Source organism: Dasypus novemcinctus, chromosome 19 (assembly GCF_030445035.2).
Source record: "Dasypus novemcinctus isolate mDasNov1 chromosome 19, mDasNov1.1.hap2, whole genome shotgun sequence".
Taxonomy (NCBI): domain Eukaryota; kingdom Metazoa; phylum Chordata; class Mammalia; order Cingulata; family Dasypodidae; genus Dasypus; species Dasypus novemcinctus.
Genome location: NC_080691.1, coordinates 36631307 through 36650418, shown reverse-complemented (window position 1 = coordinate 36650418; position 19112 = coordinate 36631307). Strand labels below are relative to the sequence as shown.

Genomic DNA, 19112 nt, shown 5'->3' with positions numbered 1-19112 from the left:
CCCGTGTTGGCAGGTTCCTCCTAGACTTGTCTCAAAATCTCCTCGTTGACTTTGCTTTGGCTCTGTCCTTTGAATGCCAGATTTGCTTACTACATCTCACAGCTTCTTTAGTTTTAACCCTGCACTTTGTATGACAAGTAAGATGGTTTAAATTATTTAAAAGCATTCGGCATTTGGTTTGCTGTCTTGTAGTCTGTAAAAGTAGGCAGCTTATGATTCTTTGTCATGTTAAGCTCTGTCTGCCTGTAGAGTCAAAGGCATGGAGGCTTATGCTGGGGAGGGAGGGGAGGGCTCCAGCAGCAGGGCCCCCACAGAACCCTGGAAGAGATTGCTGTCATTTTACTCTTGTGTTTTCTACAGAATGAATATATGAAAGATGATTTCTTCATTAAAATTGAAACATGGCACAAACCGGACTTGGGAACATTAGAAAATGTAAGTTTCACCTCTGCACTTTGAGTGTAGATTCCTCTGTAAGTGGGGACTGCTGATCCCAAAGTGATGTCATGTGCGTGAGACCAGCACTTGGCCACATCAGGACTGAGGAAAAGCAAGCAAGCAAGCAAGCACCTACTAGAACCAGAAACAAACCTGCTTTCCCTTACCAGCTTCCCTTGCTTGCTTCTCCAGTGGGCTTTGGGGAGGTTGCTGTTTTTATCAGCAGTTCTCTTTGCTCATGGTGGCTGGGACAGGAAGAGCATGGATAAACCAAATTCGCAGGTTAATCCCCATCCCAATTGCAGCCATTAGTTTTAGATTGCTTTCATCTCTATGTATTTGCCAGAAGCAGTTCTACATAGCAGAATTGATTGCTTTAATTCTCTCTCCATCCCACACTGCTGAGATATGTGCTGGATGGCCAGAGAAATGGCCAGAAGGCATAAGGGAGAAGACAGTACCTTGAATAATTTACAAAAAAGCTGACCATCTCCTGATTTACACTATTACAAGTTGGTACATATTTATCTGTAAAGAAAGTCAGGACTCAAAGAAATATAATCATTAGCTTTCATTAAGGTTTTCTGTTAGTTAGGAAACTTGGAAGGGCATCTTTTATAGACTGATGCTCTTAGCCTAGTAGTTCTCAAAAGTGTGGCCCCTGGACCAGCAGCATCAGCATCACCTGGGAACGTGCTAGAAGTGGAAAATCTCAGACCTCATTCCAGATGAGAGGGGACCAGCCACCTCTTATGATAACCCCACCAGGGGGTATCTGGTACGTGGCTCCAGTTGGAGAACTCTTGTTCCAGCCTTAAGATAATGCTGTTACAGAGTAAATACTTGATCATTGTGGTAGGTTCTCTTCTTACTATAGGTGAATGGCCATCATCAGTCACTGAATTTAGGGTCTAAATGAAATGATTTGGTGTGGGTCAATGTATGATTTAAGCTGCCATTTTCAGCTTTCAGTAGATTTTAAACCATCTTTAACTGGTTCATAGATGGAGTTTCAGAAATTAGTGAACAGCATGAGGTATAGGGTAGTGACATCAATTCTTTAGGATAATCAGGTTCTGGAAAGGTGTTAGACCATAAAGTGCAGCTTCTTGAAATCTAATTATAATGTCACCTTTTGTATAGGGCTTAAAGGACTGTGTTGTGCATTGTTTGGGTTACATACAGGCCAGGTAAATTTTGTCATATAAATCATCATCTACCAGGAAGTAATTGTCACTAACAGTGTGCCCTCGGCAGCTTCCTCATCTCCTACATCTTATTTAGGGTTACCAGGAGTAGCAGAAGATTTCTAGTTCCCTCAAGATATGAGCTACTTACTTCATGAAATAGTAATTTGAATGTTTGTATTCCCCGTAATGTACCTTAAGAGATGCAAAATAAAGATTATATATGCAAGTCTGATAGTTTGCTTTAATAAGAATGACTAACAGTTTGTATTGGTTTTCCTTGTCACTTGTAGGTACACGGTTTAGATCCTAACACATGGAAAACTGTTGAAATTGTCCACATAGATATTGCAGATCGAAGTCAAGTTGAACCTGCAGTAAGTACAACTTGATGACATTTTAAACTATTGTCTCTTACATCTAAAAATTATTTAATTTCTTTTTTGCTCTACACTTTTACTCTGGAAATGACTCTGGAACTTAGGTCTGATCTCTGCAGCAAAGAGACCAGAGAGTGGGAGAGAAGCTCGTTTGATTTTTGTGGATATTTCAGCTTTGAACAGGTGCTTCCTTTAAGAAACCCAGGTACCTGGGATATGTAGATGTTAAAAGAATTCTCTGTTAGTTTCTTTAAATATGGTGGGTCCCTTATAATTTACATACTAATTTTCAGTAATCCAGTTATGACTGAAGTTGTCACTGATAGGAAATGGTACAATGTAAAAGTTGGGTGACTTTGATTCTTACTAGCTGTAATTATTTGTGCTGTGGGCTTTTGACTTAGAGTTTTGGGGTTAGTTGGTTTGTTTTGGGTTTTTAAATTTTCCTTCCAAAAGTAAAAACCCTTACATGTTTTTTCCCCAAAGTAAACCCTAGCCTTTGTAGCAGTTCATAAGTCTTATTCAGGTCATATTTTATAGTATTCTATATGCCACTTCAGTGCATGGGGCTTACTTATGGGCTTTTTTCATGTTGAGACAACCAGTGATCCTGTTCCTGCTTGGGGGGGGGACCTGAAGCTTTGGATAAGAGGGGCACCTTCTTTTTTGTCATTGCTTAGCACAGTGTTCAGCCTGCATCCTCTTCCATTTCTATTTTTGGTGCTTCTTCCCTGAACTTGAGCAGTGTTGTATGCTTAACAGAAATAACTCAAACACTGAATGTCTGGTTTCACTGTGAAGTTCAAAGGTAAACCTTCTGAAACGAAGGTCCCCAGCCTTTTCCCAGAAATCACTGAGAGTAGGACTGCCAGTTGGGTGACACTGCCAGCTGGGACCCCTCTTTGCCAGGGCTCCTTTCTTATATGTGGGAGCACTTCTCCCTGGACAGCCAAACACCCCTCCCTGTGTTCTTTTCCTGTTGATAACAGATCCTTGTCTAGGAAACCTTCAATTTTAGTTGTGCTGTGATTTGAACTTGTTTCGATTTTAGAGAAATTATATAGGAAGTTTGAGATAGGACATTTGAAATTACAGAGGAAGTTAAAAAATTTTTTTTTTACTGTTTGATTTAGGATCCAAATAAGGTTCACATGTCGTGATTATTTTATTATTATTATTTTTTAGGAGGTACTGGGAATTGAACCCAGGACCTTGTACATGGGAAGCAGGTGCTCAACCACTGAACTACACGCACTCCCCACATAGGAAGTTTTTTACCCTCAGAAGTTAATGTATATTTTACTTAAAAAACACAATATTCCAAAGATATGTCTGTTTTGCCCTATTATTTCTCTGGGTATATTTTCTAGCCATTGGTTGTTATATGTGGAAGAATGATCATAGGAGGAAAAGTAATTGGGGGTGAGCTATGAGTCATTTGGGGGCTGGGTGGGGCAGCCAGCTCTCCTGCAGGTCAGGAGCAGACAGCAGCAGCTTGGTGCTCCTGGTGGGGGGTGGGGCCGGGGGGCCAGGGGTCCTGCGGGTGGCTCACAGGTTATCGTGTCCTGGTCCGAAACTACTGCTAGCCAAACAGATTGGCTCCAGGGTTGCAGGCATGAGCGCAGGTGGAGAGAACAGCCTGAGGCAGATCATTGAGGTCCTTGGAACCTGGGCTGGGAGCTCCTGGGGCAGGTGCTCCACCCGGAAGGCAGGGGCGCTGGCAAAGCCGAGTACAAGTTCTGCGCTGGAACCAAGTTAGGTGTCGGGAGGTAGTGAGAGAGAATGCGGGGGCCCGGGCGGGGAAGGTCAGAACCTGCCTTCTGAAACGAGTTTGGCCTCAGCCTGGAGGCCCGGCCCTGCCACCTCTCTCTGCCTGTTTCGACTTGTATAAAATGAAGCTAATTATCTCACAGGAGTAAATGAGTTAACTCACGGGAAGTGCGTAGAGCCGTGCCAGGCTCACTGTTCGCCAGTATTTTTTTTTTTTTTTAAAGATTTATTTTTATTTATTTAATTCCCCTCCCCTCCCCCGGTTGTCTGTTCTCTGTGTCTTTTTGCTCCGTCTTGTTTCTTTGTCGGCTTCTGTTGTCGTCAGCGGCACGGGAAGTGTGGGCGGCGCCATTCCTGGGCAGGCTGCTCTTTCTTTTCACGCTGGGCGGCTCTCCTTATGGGGCGCACTCCTTGCGTGTGGGGCTCCCCTACGCGGGGGACACCCCTGCGTGGCACGGCACTCCTTGCGCGCATCAGCACTGCGCATGGCCAGCTCCACACGGGTCAAGGAGGCCCGGGGTTTGAACCGTGGACCTCCCATGTGGTAGACGGACGCCCTAACCACTGGGCCAAAGTCCGTTTCCCTGTTTGCCAGTATTGTCGTTTTATTGTTAGCGACGGTGGTGCAGGAGCCTCCAAAGGCTACGTTCCCGCCAAGCCTTGTTTGGGGAGAGGATGGGCTCATATACTCGTATGTGATTTTGCTGTCTCCAGTGTCTGTGGCTCGTTTTCCAAGCCATGTTTTAGAGACTAGCAAAATAGAAATTTATTTTAAAGGTTACTAAATTCATGGTAGCTTTTGGTCTATGTGTTTCCTCAGTCACAGATATTAAAAGTATAAGTGCTATCACTGAGGGATGCTCAGATCTTTCGATTAAAAACAGAAGGCTGATATGCACATTTTTCTGTTTTAAAAAGGCGGGTAGGGGACCTCTGTGTAGTGGGAGGCCAAGGCACCAGATAGAAGCAGAGTAAGGAGCTGCCTGGGGCTGTGCTGGCGTGGGTGAGGGGTGCGAGAGCAGAGTCTCAAGGGACTGGGCCTGGGCCCCGGTCCACTGTGAGAGCGAGACCTATGGGCAGGGGCAGTCATGTCCTCATCTGTCCTCTCCTGGCCCAGACAGTTGCTGTGACTCTCTTTCTCTTTAGGGTCCACCCACACCAATTTGGCCTTGACTCGTTAATGTTTGCCTAAGGATTAACTTCTTTTGCAAGTCCTTGGACCACCTGGCCATCCTTCCTTTTCACCGCAGCCAATTTGGTTTTCTGTTGTGGGTGTGTGTTCATTTGATTCGGCTCTTTAGGTTATTTTGTTACTTGAAAATTCCAGCCCACAGTGTTAGGAAAAGGAGGAGAACTTTAAGAACCCGTTCGCTGTTAAAACGGCAGTGTGACCATAGCGGCCAACAGGTGTGGAGAGCCTGCGCTGTCTGCACGGCTGGTGGCGGCTCTCCGAGATTCTGGGTGAAATGTCGTCAAATGGCAGGGGCTTATGCACAGCCTAAAGTGCTGCATGATTTCAGAAAAGAGAACAAATGATCTTGGGAGGGCACAGAATGTCTCTGTTGTAATCTGAAGGATGAGTAGTGGAGCAGTCCACCAACCCCCCCACCCCCGTACTTGTCCGTCTTACCCATAATTGTTCTGACACATGTCAGATTTGGTCATTCATTTTTCTTTCTCCCTCCCAAATAGAAATTGAACTTCAGAGGGGAGAGTTTTTGTGCTGTTAACCATTGTCTCCCCAGCTCCTGGAACAGTGCCTGCAGGTAGTAGGTACAACAGTGAATGTGTGTTTCAGAGAATGAGTGAATCGGAGGCAAGCGTATAGAAGTGAAGATCCAGCTGCCTTATCCTAACTCTAAGGGAAAAGTTGAAAGAGTGTCTAGAGCAGAAAGGGACCTTAGCATTCCTAGGTTGCTTTCAGACTGTGCCTTGCACAACCCCAAGGGTTCCTTGGAATCCCATTGGGTTGTTACAATGGAGCGACTAGGACATGGGGCTGAGGCCCTCCTTGCTGACCTTTTTACCAGCACATTTCTGCTTGTGCACCATTAGTCTTCATCATGAGTTTTACTTTGAACACACTGTTCTGCAGCTACAGAAAATTTGACGTTAGGGCCAACCTCCCTGTTTTACAAATGAAACTGAAGCCCAGATAAACTTTTTTTTTTTAATACCCCCCACCTTGCGGCTTTTTTTTTGCATGCTGTCTGCTCTTTTGTGTCCATTTGCTGTGTGCTCTTCTGTATTTTTTTGGTGGTTGTTGTGTCACCTTGCTGAGTGAGCTTTCCAGGGTGCTTGCGGGCTGGGCGGCACTCCTCTGCATCTGTGGGCCGCACTGCACAGTGTGCGGCCAAACTTGCCTTCTCAAGGAGGCCCCGGGACGTGAACCCAGGGCCTCCCATATGGTAGACAGGAGCCCAACTGATGAGCCACAGCCACTTCCCTAAACTTGTTTTTCTCGAGATCACTTAGCTAACGCCAGAACTGGAACTTCCTCAGTCCCGACTTCTTTCGACCGACTCCTGAGCTCTTCCGAGCTAAGGCTCTGCACTGGCGTTCTTTGAACTGCCACGTGAGCATTATCTTCCTCTCAGACTGGTCTGCCGCTGAGCATGCCTTGTGCTTTCCTTTCAAATGGCGCCCTGCTTGTTCAAGCCGCCTTGCTGGGACTCCTTCCCTCCCCTCCCTGTCCAGAGCTGCGAGTGCTTCAGGATCTAGGTCAAGCTGAACTCCTCCAGGGGATACTTAGGCCTATTTGGAATCAGTCTCCCCTCTGCGGTGGTCAGAAGCTCTTGTTCATTTCAGTGCTGTGTCTCATCCTCCATGATCAGGACCTTGTCCTCCTGTCACAGAATGGGCCCTTTCTAAATACTTGCTGGACGAATCCGATGAGCTGGAGGATAGTGATGATGCCAACCTCCTGTGTGTCAAGAGTTTGTATTGGAATATAAAGTCAATTTGATAACACCTGGCTGGGCACGGGGTGAGAAACAGGCACTCAGTCATTGCCATGGGAGTATAAATTGGTATAATCATGTAACAGAATTACAAATTACATGGGTTTTTTTTTTTAAAGATTTATTTCTTTCCCCTTCCCCCCCACCCCGGTTGGTCTCTGTGTCTATTTGCTACGTCTTCTTTGTCTGCATCTGTTGTCAGCGGCTAGGAATCTGTGTTTCTTTTTGCTGCATCATCTTGTTGTGTCAACTCTCTGTGTATGCAGCGCCATTCCTGACAGGCTGCACTTTCTTTCGCGCTGGGCGGCTCTCCTTACAGGACGCACTCCTTGCGCGTGGGGCTCCCCTACGTGGGGACACCCCTGCGTGGCAGGGCGCTCCTTGCACGCATCAGCACTGCGCATGGGCCAGCTCCACATGGGTCAAGGAGGCCCGGGGTTTGAACCGCGGACCTCCCATGTGGTAGACGGATGCCCTGTCCACTTGGCCAAATCCGCTGCCTACATGGCTTTTGACCTAGCAAAATTCTACTTCTAGGATTTGATCCTCTGTTTCTCAGTGTGCGAAATGACAAGTGGACCAGCCTAAGATTGGAAATAGTCTGAAGTCTAAATGTTTCTTGAACTGGATAAAAACATTTATGGTACACCCATATGATGAAGCACAATGCAGGCCTTAAAAGGGAGTGAGCTCTATTTGTACTGATGGAAAACCCTTTCCAAGATAACGTGGAGGGAGAAAGGTAAAGAATAGTATGTACTTGGCTTGTGCTATTAAACAGGGACAGAACTATATCGGTGTGCATGCATTTGCTTATGTATCGTATGCATGCATTTGCTGTAGAGCCTGTGTGGAAGAATGCATAAGATACTGGTAATAGTGAGTCCCAGGTGAGAGGGGAGCTAGGTGGCTGGGGAGTAGGGGTGGAAAAAAAGACAAAGTAACCTCTTTCACTTTTTGAGTTTGTGCCATTTATTACCTATTTTAAACATAAGGGAGGGTCATTGATAATATTGTCCCAGTTTGCTGTTAGAAGCCAATCACCACCCCTAATGTGATGTTGGGAGCCAAGCAACCCCCACTGCTGCCTTATCTACCCCAGTCCCAGAGCATCCAGGTGATGTGCCTGAGAGCGCGCTCTGCCCAGTTGGCTGCACTTGCCACATTCTGTAGTGGAAAGGCATAGCGTAGTCATTTCTTAAAGAGGCGGGGTCTCGGGTGGTGTGCTCAAGGGACTGTGGGTAGGAGCATCGTCTCACTAACTGAGTTTTCCATCACTGCTTTGACAGACCACCAGGTCAGTGGGCAGGTAATGTAATGGAGTCAAGGGTTTGCCATCCTTTGCTTATGACCTTTGCCTTACGTCTGCACTGGAGGAGAGACGATCGGCCCAAGGGTATGACTCATTGGGGGTTGCCTCAGGGTGTGTCTCCCTTACAAATAGTCCATTTTTAGTACGTGTGGATTGAAGTGACCTTAGGATTGGGCACTTTGGTAACTATGAATGGGCCAACAAGGAGCTCTTTCACTAGGGAGACCTTCTAAAAGTTTGGTGAGCTGTCTTTAAAGTTCAGACTGTGGCACCTTTACTCCTAGAGGTATTAGTTTCTGTCTGACTGAATTCTGTAACTTCTATTTTTTTTTAAAGAGTTATTTTTATTTTATTTTTCTCCCCTTCCCTGCCTGCCCCCCCCTCCAGTTGTCTGCTTTCTGTGTCCATTCGCTGTGTGTCCTTCTGTGTTGCTTATATTCTTGCCAGTGGCACTGGGAATCTGTGTCTGTCTCTTTTAGTTGCGTCATCTCTCCTTGTGTGCAGCGTCACTACTGGGCAGTCTGCCCTTTTTTCATGCTGTGGGGCTCCCCTACGCGGGGGATACCCTTGTGTTGTATGGCACTCCTTGCGCACATCAGCACTGTGCTGGGCCAGCTCACCACATGGGTCAGGAGGCCCTGGGTTTGAATCCTGGACCTCCCATGTGGTAGGCAGACGCTCTGTCCTTTGAGCCAAATCCGCGTCCCTTCTGATTTCTATTTTTAATGACTTACCTCAGGTAGTCTTTGAGTGAGTTGATTTTTTTTTTAACTGCTTAAATGATTTGAGTTTCTGTCCTGCATATCTCTTGCCTTAAAAAGTGTTATATTAATAATTTTGAGGAGATAAGTAGCCAGGATCTCTCCAGAATCAGGACAAATGTGAAGTAGTTGGGAGTTCAGGTATTGAAGGAGCAGTTTGAATCTTTTAACTCCACCTGGTGGGAATTGTCTGTCACTGCAGGTAGCTTTAATATGCTGCCCCGAAAGTTTTAATGCAGAATGACTTTATTATTTTGGGGTTAACTCTATTGATTGCTAGTGTCAGGTGGCTTGACATAAACTTGCTGTTCATGGTCGTGCTTATGAACTGTGTTTCATGCATTGAAGGGATGTGATCTGACCCACGGTGTAACCGAATATGCTTTGACATGCCTCTAGAGTCGAGGGGTGACATTTGTCTGGATAACAAGGAATCATTGTAAAAATCTGTCAGTGTGACCCAGGGTCTTAGAAATTACATATTTAAATATACAGGTTATTCAGTTTTTTGCTGCTAGCTTACTGGAAATCTGCATACAACCATTGCTTGTAGAGATTCTTCTCTAATTTTCTAGCAGGTAGAAATGTTCCCACCCGATTTCTTCTGGCCTGTTAGAATGTATGTACCATACACGACATTTCCTGTTTCAGGGGAAAGACATTCTGCAGTAAAGGGTTGTTAAGGCATTGCTCCCATTGAGAAGGAAGGGTTTTTTTGCTTGGCATCCCTGTGGTCACACCACGCTAGTCTAACCCCCTTTCCCACCCTGTGTTTCTGATCTAGCACAGAGGGGCTCCGGAAAAGCTCTCTTTGGTAAATTGGGTGCCCCTTGGGAGCCAGGACTGTGCTGTAGTCATTACCTTTGTGTTTCCAAGACCTAGCAAGAAACTCAGGGCCCATATGGAGTGAGCTTCTCAGTAAAAGTTTGGTGGATCAAAGATAATTTACAGATTTTTTTTTGCTATAGTGTTAGAAAACAAAAGGAAGTTTGGAGGAGTTGAAGTTTTTATCCTCAAGTATTAAATGAATGTTCCAGGATGCTGCTTAATTCCTTCTTCACTAATTTTAGATGATGAAGTACATGTGCTGTGTCTTCCATTCTAAAAACTCTTGAGTGTTGTTTCCAAATGAGCAAGTACCTTTTTGGTCATACTAACTAGTATTTTGGTTAGAGCAAATTGTAGTATGAGTCAAGATATCCAGCATAAAACACTAGATTGTAAGTGTTAAAGGTTTTTTGTTTTTTCTTTTTTTAATTTTCTTTTTTATTTCTAAAGTTGTCATTGATACATAACCTCAAGAAAAAGTTGGGAATTCTTTACATGTCCTGATGAAACACACATGCATATCGCCAGCTCATTTTCAAAATATACACAATTGAGTTAGTTGACATCTGCTCCTGCTTTTTTGAAGGTATAAATTTGAATCTGTCCCCTTTTAATCATCTCCAGCACTTTGTCTAAGTAGCTTTCCATGATTTGTATACAAAAGTCACTTCCCAGGAGAGGAAGACTCTTTAAAGTGTAAGCCGAAGTGTACACATGATTAACATCAGAGAGGCTTGCGTTTTTGGAAGTAATTTGAAAGAAAATGAGCACAGTTTAAAAAAAAAAAGAAATTGAAAACACATTTTTACATATTTATGTGTAATAAGAAAGGATTGTATCAGCCTTCCTTTATAGTACAGACTGTACAACTTTATAATCTCCAAGTTTTTATTTGCATGCAAGTAATGTTTAATTCAAAGTTTTAAGGCTGACAGCTAAATATCATACAGTTTAGCATTTTATCTGTTTTTTAGATGTCAATAATAGCAGATACTAATGACATAAAAATATTGTTCAGCAGAAGCCATTTAAAAATATCTATTCCACATTTAAAAAATGACAAGTTTAAAAAATTATACAATTTGTGTGTAATATTTAAATCTGTGGTAAAAGGTTTTTCCCAGCTGAGGCTTTTCATAAGACTTGCCCATTTTTATAACCACAGCAGTATCACTGAAGATGGTATAGCAGTTTCACTGAAGATGGTATTGAAGGGAAGAGGCACAAGCTAGAAACTTGCATGCCCAGTGGTTGCTGGGTCATGGAAAAGATGCACAGCTGTTCTGGTTGATACGCTGCTTCAGGAGGACTTCCTTGCAGTGCTTAGAGGGACCCTTTTTTTGTGCACTACCCAGTAAACTTTTGCACATAAGATAAAAAATCAGATTTCACTCAGACTTCATTATTTTTGTCCTTTCTAAACCCCCTCCACCTCACCCTGTCTCCTTTTGTGCCCGGAAGTGTAATTGCTACCCCCCATTTACCGCCATCCTCTTTTCTGGTCCCTCTCCACATTTGCTGCAAATATTCTCTCTTGGGGGATGGAGGGGATGGGAGGGGATGGTCTGCCCTGATGTTGTCTGCCCATGTAGCCAGAACCCCTCACCACTCTGGACTCTGGTCCTTGGGGAACTCTGGACCACTCTGCACCATCTTCTGCCTGCAGAAAAACTTCTTGTGAGCAGCCCTTTCTGCAGGAGTTTTGCAGCAGAGCCCTGGATCCAGTAGGCACAGTTTTCTTCATTTAATACCTCCAGAGAACACAGGCCCTTCCAAGTGAGAGCATGGGGCTTTTGCAGGCCCTGGACCGTGGAGCCTTACTGCTTGGGTCAGCTCACCCATGGTGCTCCCCCACCCTTTCCCCCACCCCCAGCGGCCAGATCTGGACTGGTGTGAATCCCGTTTGTGGGTTGGGATCTAGTCTTCTGGTCCTGCAACTTCCTGTTCTCTGAACATTCCCTGGAAGCTTAAGAGGTTCTTTTTAGAGTCCCCGAGGGCCTCTAGAGAACATTGTGGGTAAATCTACTCTTCCTTCTCTGGGACCCTAGCTGGGATCCAGCCGAAACACCCAGTGGGCCACCTTTCCCTTCAAGTGTGGTGTGCCCCAGCGGCTGATTAGAAGCGCACATTCTCAATCTCCCTCCCATTTGAGACTCTCGGGTTGGGGTTCCTATACATGTGCAGGTGGGAGATGCTCTTCCTTGTACATCATGTATTGTAAAGGGTTTGGACTGGGTGCCCTCCTGGAATTTGGGAAGCAGAAGGAGTCTTGGTTGGAGGCCATGCCTAGCAATATTCACCCCACCAGTATTTTCACTTTTAAGGAATTTGCAATTGAAAGGGAAGTGCAGATTTCTGATTTGAGTTATTTTTGTCTTTCTAGAACACATTCTTAGTATACGATGTTCCTTCTTTTCCATATCGTGGTAGGGAACATTCTGAATTTATTTAAAAAATAAAATCTTAAAACAAGCGGCAGCCTGCTCATCCACCTATCTCCCTTAATTCCCCCCAAACACCAGTTTCCATCAGTGGCCTTGGTCATCTCCTCCCACAACTACCAAACTCTGGCATATTTTGAACTTTACGTATGTGCAACAGGATGAAAGGATTAGAGACCCTAAGATGTGTTTTGGTGTGGGTACTTATAAGGAATAAGACTCATGCATTTTCTTATTCATTCCTTTAGCAAATACTTATGGGAACTTACCTGCTCTCTGTTGATAACGTAAATGTTTTTCTAGATAGAGGAACAATTGTATCTGTCTAAATAGAGTGTGAGGTTCTTAATCAGTGCACATGTTAAAATGTTTCTAAGTGACTTTAAGATACTTTGTTCTAACTGTTGCATGTGTGATATGGCAGTGTTGGAGCTCCCTCTGAACAGAGTCTAGTTGATGTGCCCACCAAAGGGCTTTTTTCTCACCACTGAGTTTGACCTGTCTGAACTCCAGGCTGCAGGGAAAGTCAAGGTTCCAAGGCTGGGGAGTTTGGGGTCCTGCGCTTTACAAAGCAAACAGCCACGCCTCCCTCCTCCCCACTCTTTTTAGTTGCAAATCAGAATTGTAGGGCTCATCCAGACCACTTGAGCAGTGGTATAAGTCCCCAGGTAATTTTTTTGAGGATTATGATGTCAAGGAACATGGATTGGTTTTTACACTTTGTGCTTTTTGCTTGTTCCTTCTACCACTGACCATTTGTTCCTACTTTGGCTATCATCCGTTTGTTTGGTGTGTTTTTGATAGCACAACAATGTCCTGTTTTAATTGAGGCCAAAAATAGGCTAAGCCAGGACATGATTTTCTGATATTCCATTGGCCTTTGGAAATGTATAAATGTGATTGTTTCAGTTTTTCAGTGAACAGTCTGACACTTTTTAATAGTTTTAAACCGTAAATATGTATTGTTTTAAAAGGTTAGTGTTCTTTTAAAAAAATATTTTTTTCCTGTCAGCCTTGGGAAGTTGATGAAATTTAATTTATTTAGGATTGAATCCAAAAGGCATCTAAGCTTTGGTCACACCTTAAGTAGTGCTTGCTTGTGCTCTGGGAAGGATTTGGGCCTATGTTTCTTTGATCATACCTTCAGTGAGACAGTGCCCAGATGTTAGGTATTTGAGTACATAGTCTTGGCATAACATATGTTTCACTGCCCTATCTTTAGAAAAAATTTCCCAAGAAATGTCAGAAACATAAAATACAATTCTGTGTGAGTGAGTGAGTGCATCTTTTTCTCTTCAACATTAAAAAAAAAAAAGATGAAGTCTGACTGGAGAAAGGTATATGTTAGGTCAGACCACAAGAAATTGTTAATATTTGTCAGCTTTTAACCTAAAACAATGACAGTTTCTTATGGGTCAACCTAATAGATCATTTGAATTAACCTTTAGTAGATTATTCACTGAACAGCCAGCACTGACCATTGCTCCAGTGGTCTCTTAAGCTTCCTGCATTTTTTTTTTTTTAGGAGGTATGGGGAATTAAACCTGGGACCTCATACATAGGAAGCAGGCACCCAACCACTGAGCTACACCTGCTTCCCTATCTACATTTTAAATGTTACATTTGTCCCAACTATTGGTTCTTACTTCCTAAGAAGGACTTTCTGCCTCTCAGGGCTGTGCTTTGGCTAAACAATCTTTTGCTCTGTTTATTAGAAGTTGTGACGCAGATCCAGCAAGTCCTCGGTGGGTTTATGTTTGCCAAAAGTTGGCTTTGGGCATCTCTTTAGCATGAACAGACACTTGTTCTCACTAGAATACCTGTTCCTTTTACTGTTAAAATGAACCTAGGTAGTCATTTCTGTCTTAAAAGTTTGTAACTTATTACTGGTAAATGTGAGAGCACCAGAAGCTCTTTATTAAATTGTGTGCATAAGAAAGAGGTGAGATTCATGGTATGTAATAGCAGCTTCCTTGAAATTCAGAAGAAAATCAAAATTCAAACACAAGTTTTGCAGTAGCTTGATTTTTGCATTGCTTAAGAGACTTCCACTTGTGAGATGCTAGACTCATCTCTCCTTGGCCATGCTGTGAAACCCACCATTGTCAAGATCCTTTTTGTAAAACAGTTATAGATGTCTTTCTCCCCAATCTCAAAGAAGATATAAATACTTGTATATGTGGTTCCTGTTAAGTGATCGTTGGATGGCAGTGCCCTCTTGTGGGGAAATAACAAATTGCTCATTTCATACTTGCTTAAATCCTAGCAGGAACTTTTTTCTTTCTGTTAAAAATTTGTATGTACTAATGCAAGGTATTACTACTAGGGTTGTACATGGGAACTCTGTATTTTATGCATGATGTTTTGCAAACCTCCAACTTCTCTAATAGAGATTTTTTAAAAAGTTTAAAAAAAGAAAGGAAACATTAAAAAATCTGTGTACATGTAAATTTCTCACAGGATTTTTTTAAAATCAAGCATCATCATTAATTAATATTTGTTTCTAATTTCTTCCATGTTTTAAAAGGAAAAAAGGGAGATAGGATGGTGGAAATGTTGGAGAGGTGGGGTGTGAAGTAGAATTGCTGTAGTCCTGTGTGGGAAAAAAATTCTCTGGAAAGAGTCAGATAATGTTGTTTTTGAACAGCTGACAGCAGATTTTCTTTTAGATTAGTATAAACAATTCCAAATTGAGTTTTTAGAGTGTATTCCTTTCTATAGGCCCCTTTTCAGCAATGTAAACTCTTAGGGAAGATCCTCTGCTGAGGGAGCAAAGGTCCCTTCGGGTGCAATGTAAATCATGTTTTTTAAATAAAGTCTTGTGGTTGGTGTTGGACAGAGCAGGCCCTGAGCCGCTGCCTGTGCTTAGGAACTGTGGGCTTGGGAGAGACCTTTCACCTCCTCACCCCAGTTGTTAGTGGAAGACTCTGGGTTCTGGGCCTCTAGGTTTTTGGCTTACTCACATAAAAGAATTTAAAGACATGCCATAGGGTAGGCAAGGGAATAAAGAATTTATTAAGAAAGAAGAAAAGGGGAAAAGCATGCAGTCTGAGGACCTCGGGTGTACTGCAGTGTGAGATGTGCACATGGCCCCAGGTCAGGGCTTTTAAAGTCTTTCCTCTTCCCCTGTCAGTGTTGGGGGCGGGGCTAAGCTGTTTACTGTTCTGATTGGTTGCCCCACCTGTCAGTTCTCAGGGGGCCAATATGAGGCCTTTTGAGGGTATCCAGGGCTTTCCCTTGACCCTGAATGGGATTCTCATTACAAATGGGATTCTTGTGAGCAGGATCTCAACGGCCGTGCTGTCTGTTGGCCATGTTGGCTGCCGGGTCTTCAGCTCTGACCCAGCTCTTCCCTTTCCCCAAACTAGCCTGCCTCGCCCTCATGGCAAGGCGGTGAGGGAGAGCTAAGACAACTCTGTGCCTGACTTGTAGGTGCCCCGAAAATAGGAGCAAGCACAATGCTGCTTACTGCCTTTTGTTCATGTTGTAAAAAAAATTTAAAAAGGGTGGTTTTTTTCCCCCAGCAATTATTTCTTATTTAAATCTGTTAAGTTAGTGCTGATGTGCCAAATGGGATACTGAGGCTTAGGAGCATCTGCTTCTGAAGGCCAATCACAGATCAACTGGGACATTTTCCTGGAGCAAGCGCTCTATGAATTTTTAATATGAAGTTTCTTCGCATTTTAATTTAGGGAGTTGGGCATAATGTGTTCAATAATCTGGTGTTGCTTAAAGAAATAAATGAACCTTTATGTTAAGTGAAAACTTCCTAGACAGGTTACTTATGCTTCAGGCATATGCAACTTAATTTTGAAATGCGTGATGTTTAAAAACAAGCACCTTGTTTTTGTTGTAATGTTAAAACTTATTTCATTGGTCTCTAGAGTTTAAAATAGCTGCATTTTAAATGCTATAATAATTATGTAAATATATAGTAATGAAAACAAATGTAAGGCTACAATAGTGAATTTGTATTTCTTTCGCACATGTGCGTCTTCTCCGAACCAGTAACCCCACCTGTCCTGAGGGCAGAGCTGGGCACCTGCCCAGGAGCAGGTGCTTACTTTGGCTCACCTGTCCCTTCCATCAGGAACACACTGGCTTCCCTGCAGTGTTATAGGATATGTCAACTGTCACGTCAGACATTTGGTGGTAACTTTTTTCATGGCTGAAATCTTCTGCTATTTCTCTTGCTCTCCGAATTTGTAACCTTCCAAAGGCTTTGGGGCCTGCTTTCGTGAGCTTTCCAGTGTTGGCCATCTCTGGCAGCGATGTGGAGAAAGTGAGGAGTGGGAGAAGCAGTCACCCCCTCTGGGTTGTGCCTTCCCAGTGCCCATACCCGTCGTAGCTCTGCCCACCCTGCCTGCTGCTCTCACCCCAGAAAGAGTAGGAAAAAGCTGCTTCTGTTGGGGCACGTAAATTTGACTGCATTTCTCAGTTCTTAGTACAGCTGTCTAAAAATTCAGCTTTTAGGATTCATTGGTGGAAAGCCAGTAAGGATTAATGAGAGGGCCGAATTATAGAATTTTTTTAATGTAGTTTTTTTCCTCTGAGGTACATTGAGTAACAGAAACTAGGCCAACAAGTTATTGACAATTAGTGGTCCTTTGGGAATCTGCTTTAATGAATAGATAAGAATGATTTGTAATTAGCATAATAATTATATGCAAATGAATGCTTCTGAATTGCTCTAAAACACTTCTGAACTGTTTAAACAGCCCTCCTGAGATCTTGTTACTCTATTAATTTGTGTAGCAAATCTTTTTTTTCCATAGATCATGTAAAGATAAACTTCAGCCTAGCCCCTGTCCAAATTATTATGAATTCCAAGGTGGTAGGACCTGAATTAATGAGATTTACTTATACTGTATTAATGGCACTCTGTGGGAACCTGAAAGGGTGAGGAGTCATTGGGGACATATAATTAAAAATAGAAAAGAAAGCTGCTTATTTGAAAATGACTGTTGAGATCAGTTTCTTAAACAAGTTCATAAATGTTATTTCACTTCGCACCTCCATTAATGCAAACCTTTATTAAAATGGACTTTGCCTTTGAGTCTGGCTGGGATTGTGTGGGCTCAGACAGTTATACCTTTGGCACTGGGGACAACAGTGATACAGAATCCAGGAACTCCTTGTTTTTTAAATACCACAATACTGAATAGTGTACCACAGTGCTAATACTGAAGGAAACCCCGCAGGGGTCCCTCTGGGTTCTTGCCTGGAGCAGATGAATTGGAGTCCACACCCAGAGGGTCACAGGAGAAAGCAGAAGGATGTCTTAGATCTACCTGCCTGATTTGGGGGGTTTTAGGGTTTTTATGGATTCAAACAGGAAAGGGTGGAGTGATTACCATCACAATAGTAAGTGTACACATCTAATTTGGTATAATCATAAACATATGCATCTTAGTTTGGTATAATCTAAACATAGTTTTGAATGACCTTCACAATAGCAGGTATACACAAGGGTAGGGCCAGTCTAGAGTAACTATAAACAGGGGTGAATCCAGTTTAGAACAGTCATCACAAGAGCAAGTCTTAAATAGAAATGACCCTATACAAGGGTAAGGCCAGTCTAGCTAGTTTCAGTAATTTCAGGTATTAACTTTTGCCTCTTCTTTAATATACTGGATAAGTAAGAAAAGAGCATCTATATAACAAATCATTTGTTAAACAACTCTTACCCTCTGTTATAGTTTCAAGCTTCAAGCTTCATTTTTGCATCAAGATAAGCTGGACACTTTTGTTTATCAGTTAAGCCACTAAAACTATGTGCACATTAGGATATGGAGGACAGGACTGCCCCAGTCAAGACCCTGGCTTCACAGAAACCACAGAATGGGGCTGGATTTAAATTGCTGTGGTTCCATACATGACTTATTTGTAGTCATAGTTAATTCCGCTTTTTCCCACTTTTAAAATTTTTTTACTCTTGGGATGTGACTGGAGGAAATAAGCTTTGCAAAGTTGAGCAGCAATACCCATGCATTTTAAACTTAGTGATTATCTTTGCGCTCTTGAATGGGCACCCAATTAATCGACTTATGCTAAAGGAAAGCATTTTACAGCAGGCTGTGGGATCATAATATCCCTCTCAAGTTACTATGTTTATGCCTTACAATTGTTTCTCTCTTTCCGGATATTCTCTTAGAAGCAGGTGCCAAGGAATTGCTAATGTTTGTGGCTTGGGCATTCTTCCTTGGTTTATACTTAGCCTCACCTGTGGTAACCCAGCTCTAGTTCTTTAAGCAGTGTCTGCTGCCTGGAGCTCATCTTGATTTACTTTCCACTAGCTGTCAAGAAACTCCTACCTCCCGCCCCCCACCTTCTACTCACTTCTTCATTCATAATCATGAGCTCAATCTGAGCTCAAGGACACTTAGGTTGGGCTCAGCACAGATTTTGTACTTACACTTTGGGGGATAGCCTCTATGTTACAAGATTGGTAAAACTAATATTCTTTGTCTTCAAAATGAATCTGGTTTCTATTGAGAGTTTCTATTGAAAGCTATAGTGAGAAACAGATGTACACCCAAGAGGTAGTAGCACTTTTGTATTCTAGTGACAGAAAACATTTATTTATAGGAATTTAATGAATGTGTTCTGTGACTCCAGCATGGAGGCTCAGTAATCCATTTATTTGCCATATTGTATTTTATTTGTTCTCCAAAGGGTGTCTTGACTTTCCCTTGCCTTCTTTTTTACTTAAATAAGAGTTTTCAATTACGTGGAGTTGTAGCAACACTAATCTGAATCTACCTTATGCTGATAATATTGTATTTTTCTGTTTTTTGGGCACTATTACTGGTGAAGCAAGAAATGTCTAGGGACATTACACCTAACTTGATAATGATGGTTTTACTAAGCCCATATCCTGACCAGGCCTCTGGGCATTAAATAGATAATTAAAATTTGATCATAAAAAATTTTAAACTCAGTACACCTTAGCAATAACATTTTTCTACTTTTAAAACATGGTTTTAAAAGTCATTTTAAAAATAGATTCCCTTGGCCTAGTGGATTTGCTTTCTT

General features: G+C 42.8%; 1 protein-coding gene across 1 annotated transcript in view; it reads left to right on the top strand.

The window, feature by feature from the left end:
- Positions 1-19112, top strand: part of PITPNB (phosphatidylinositol transfer protein beta) — a 70783-nt gene that overhangs the window by 26151 nt on the left and 25520 nt on the right. Inside the window, exons 6-7 of the mRNA XM_004461700.5 lie at positions 361-435; positions 1919-2002. Coding sequence (XP_004461757.1) covers positions 361-435; positions 1919-2002 — 159 coding nt within the window. The remainder of the gene's footprint in view (positions 1-360; positions 436-1918; positions 2003-19112) is intronic.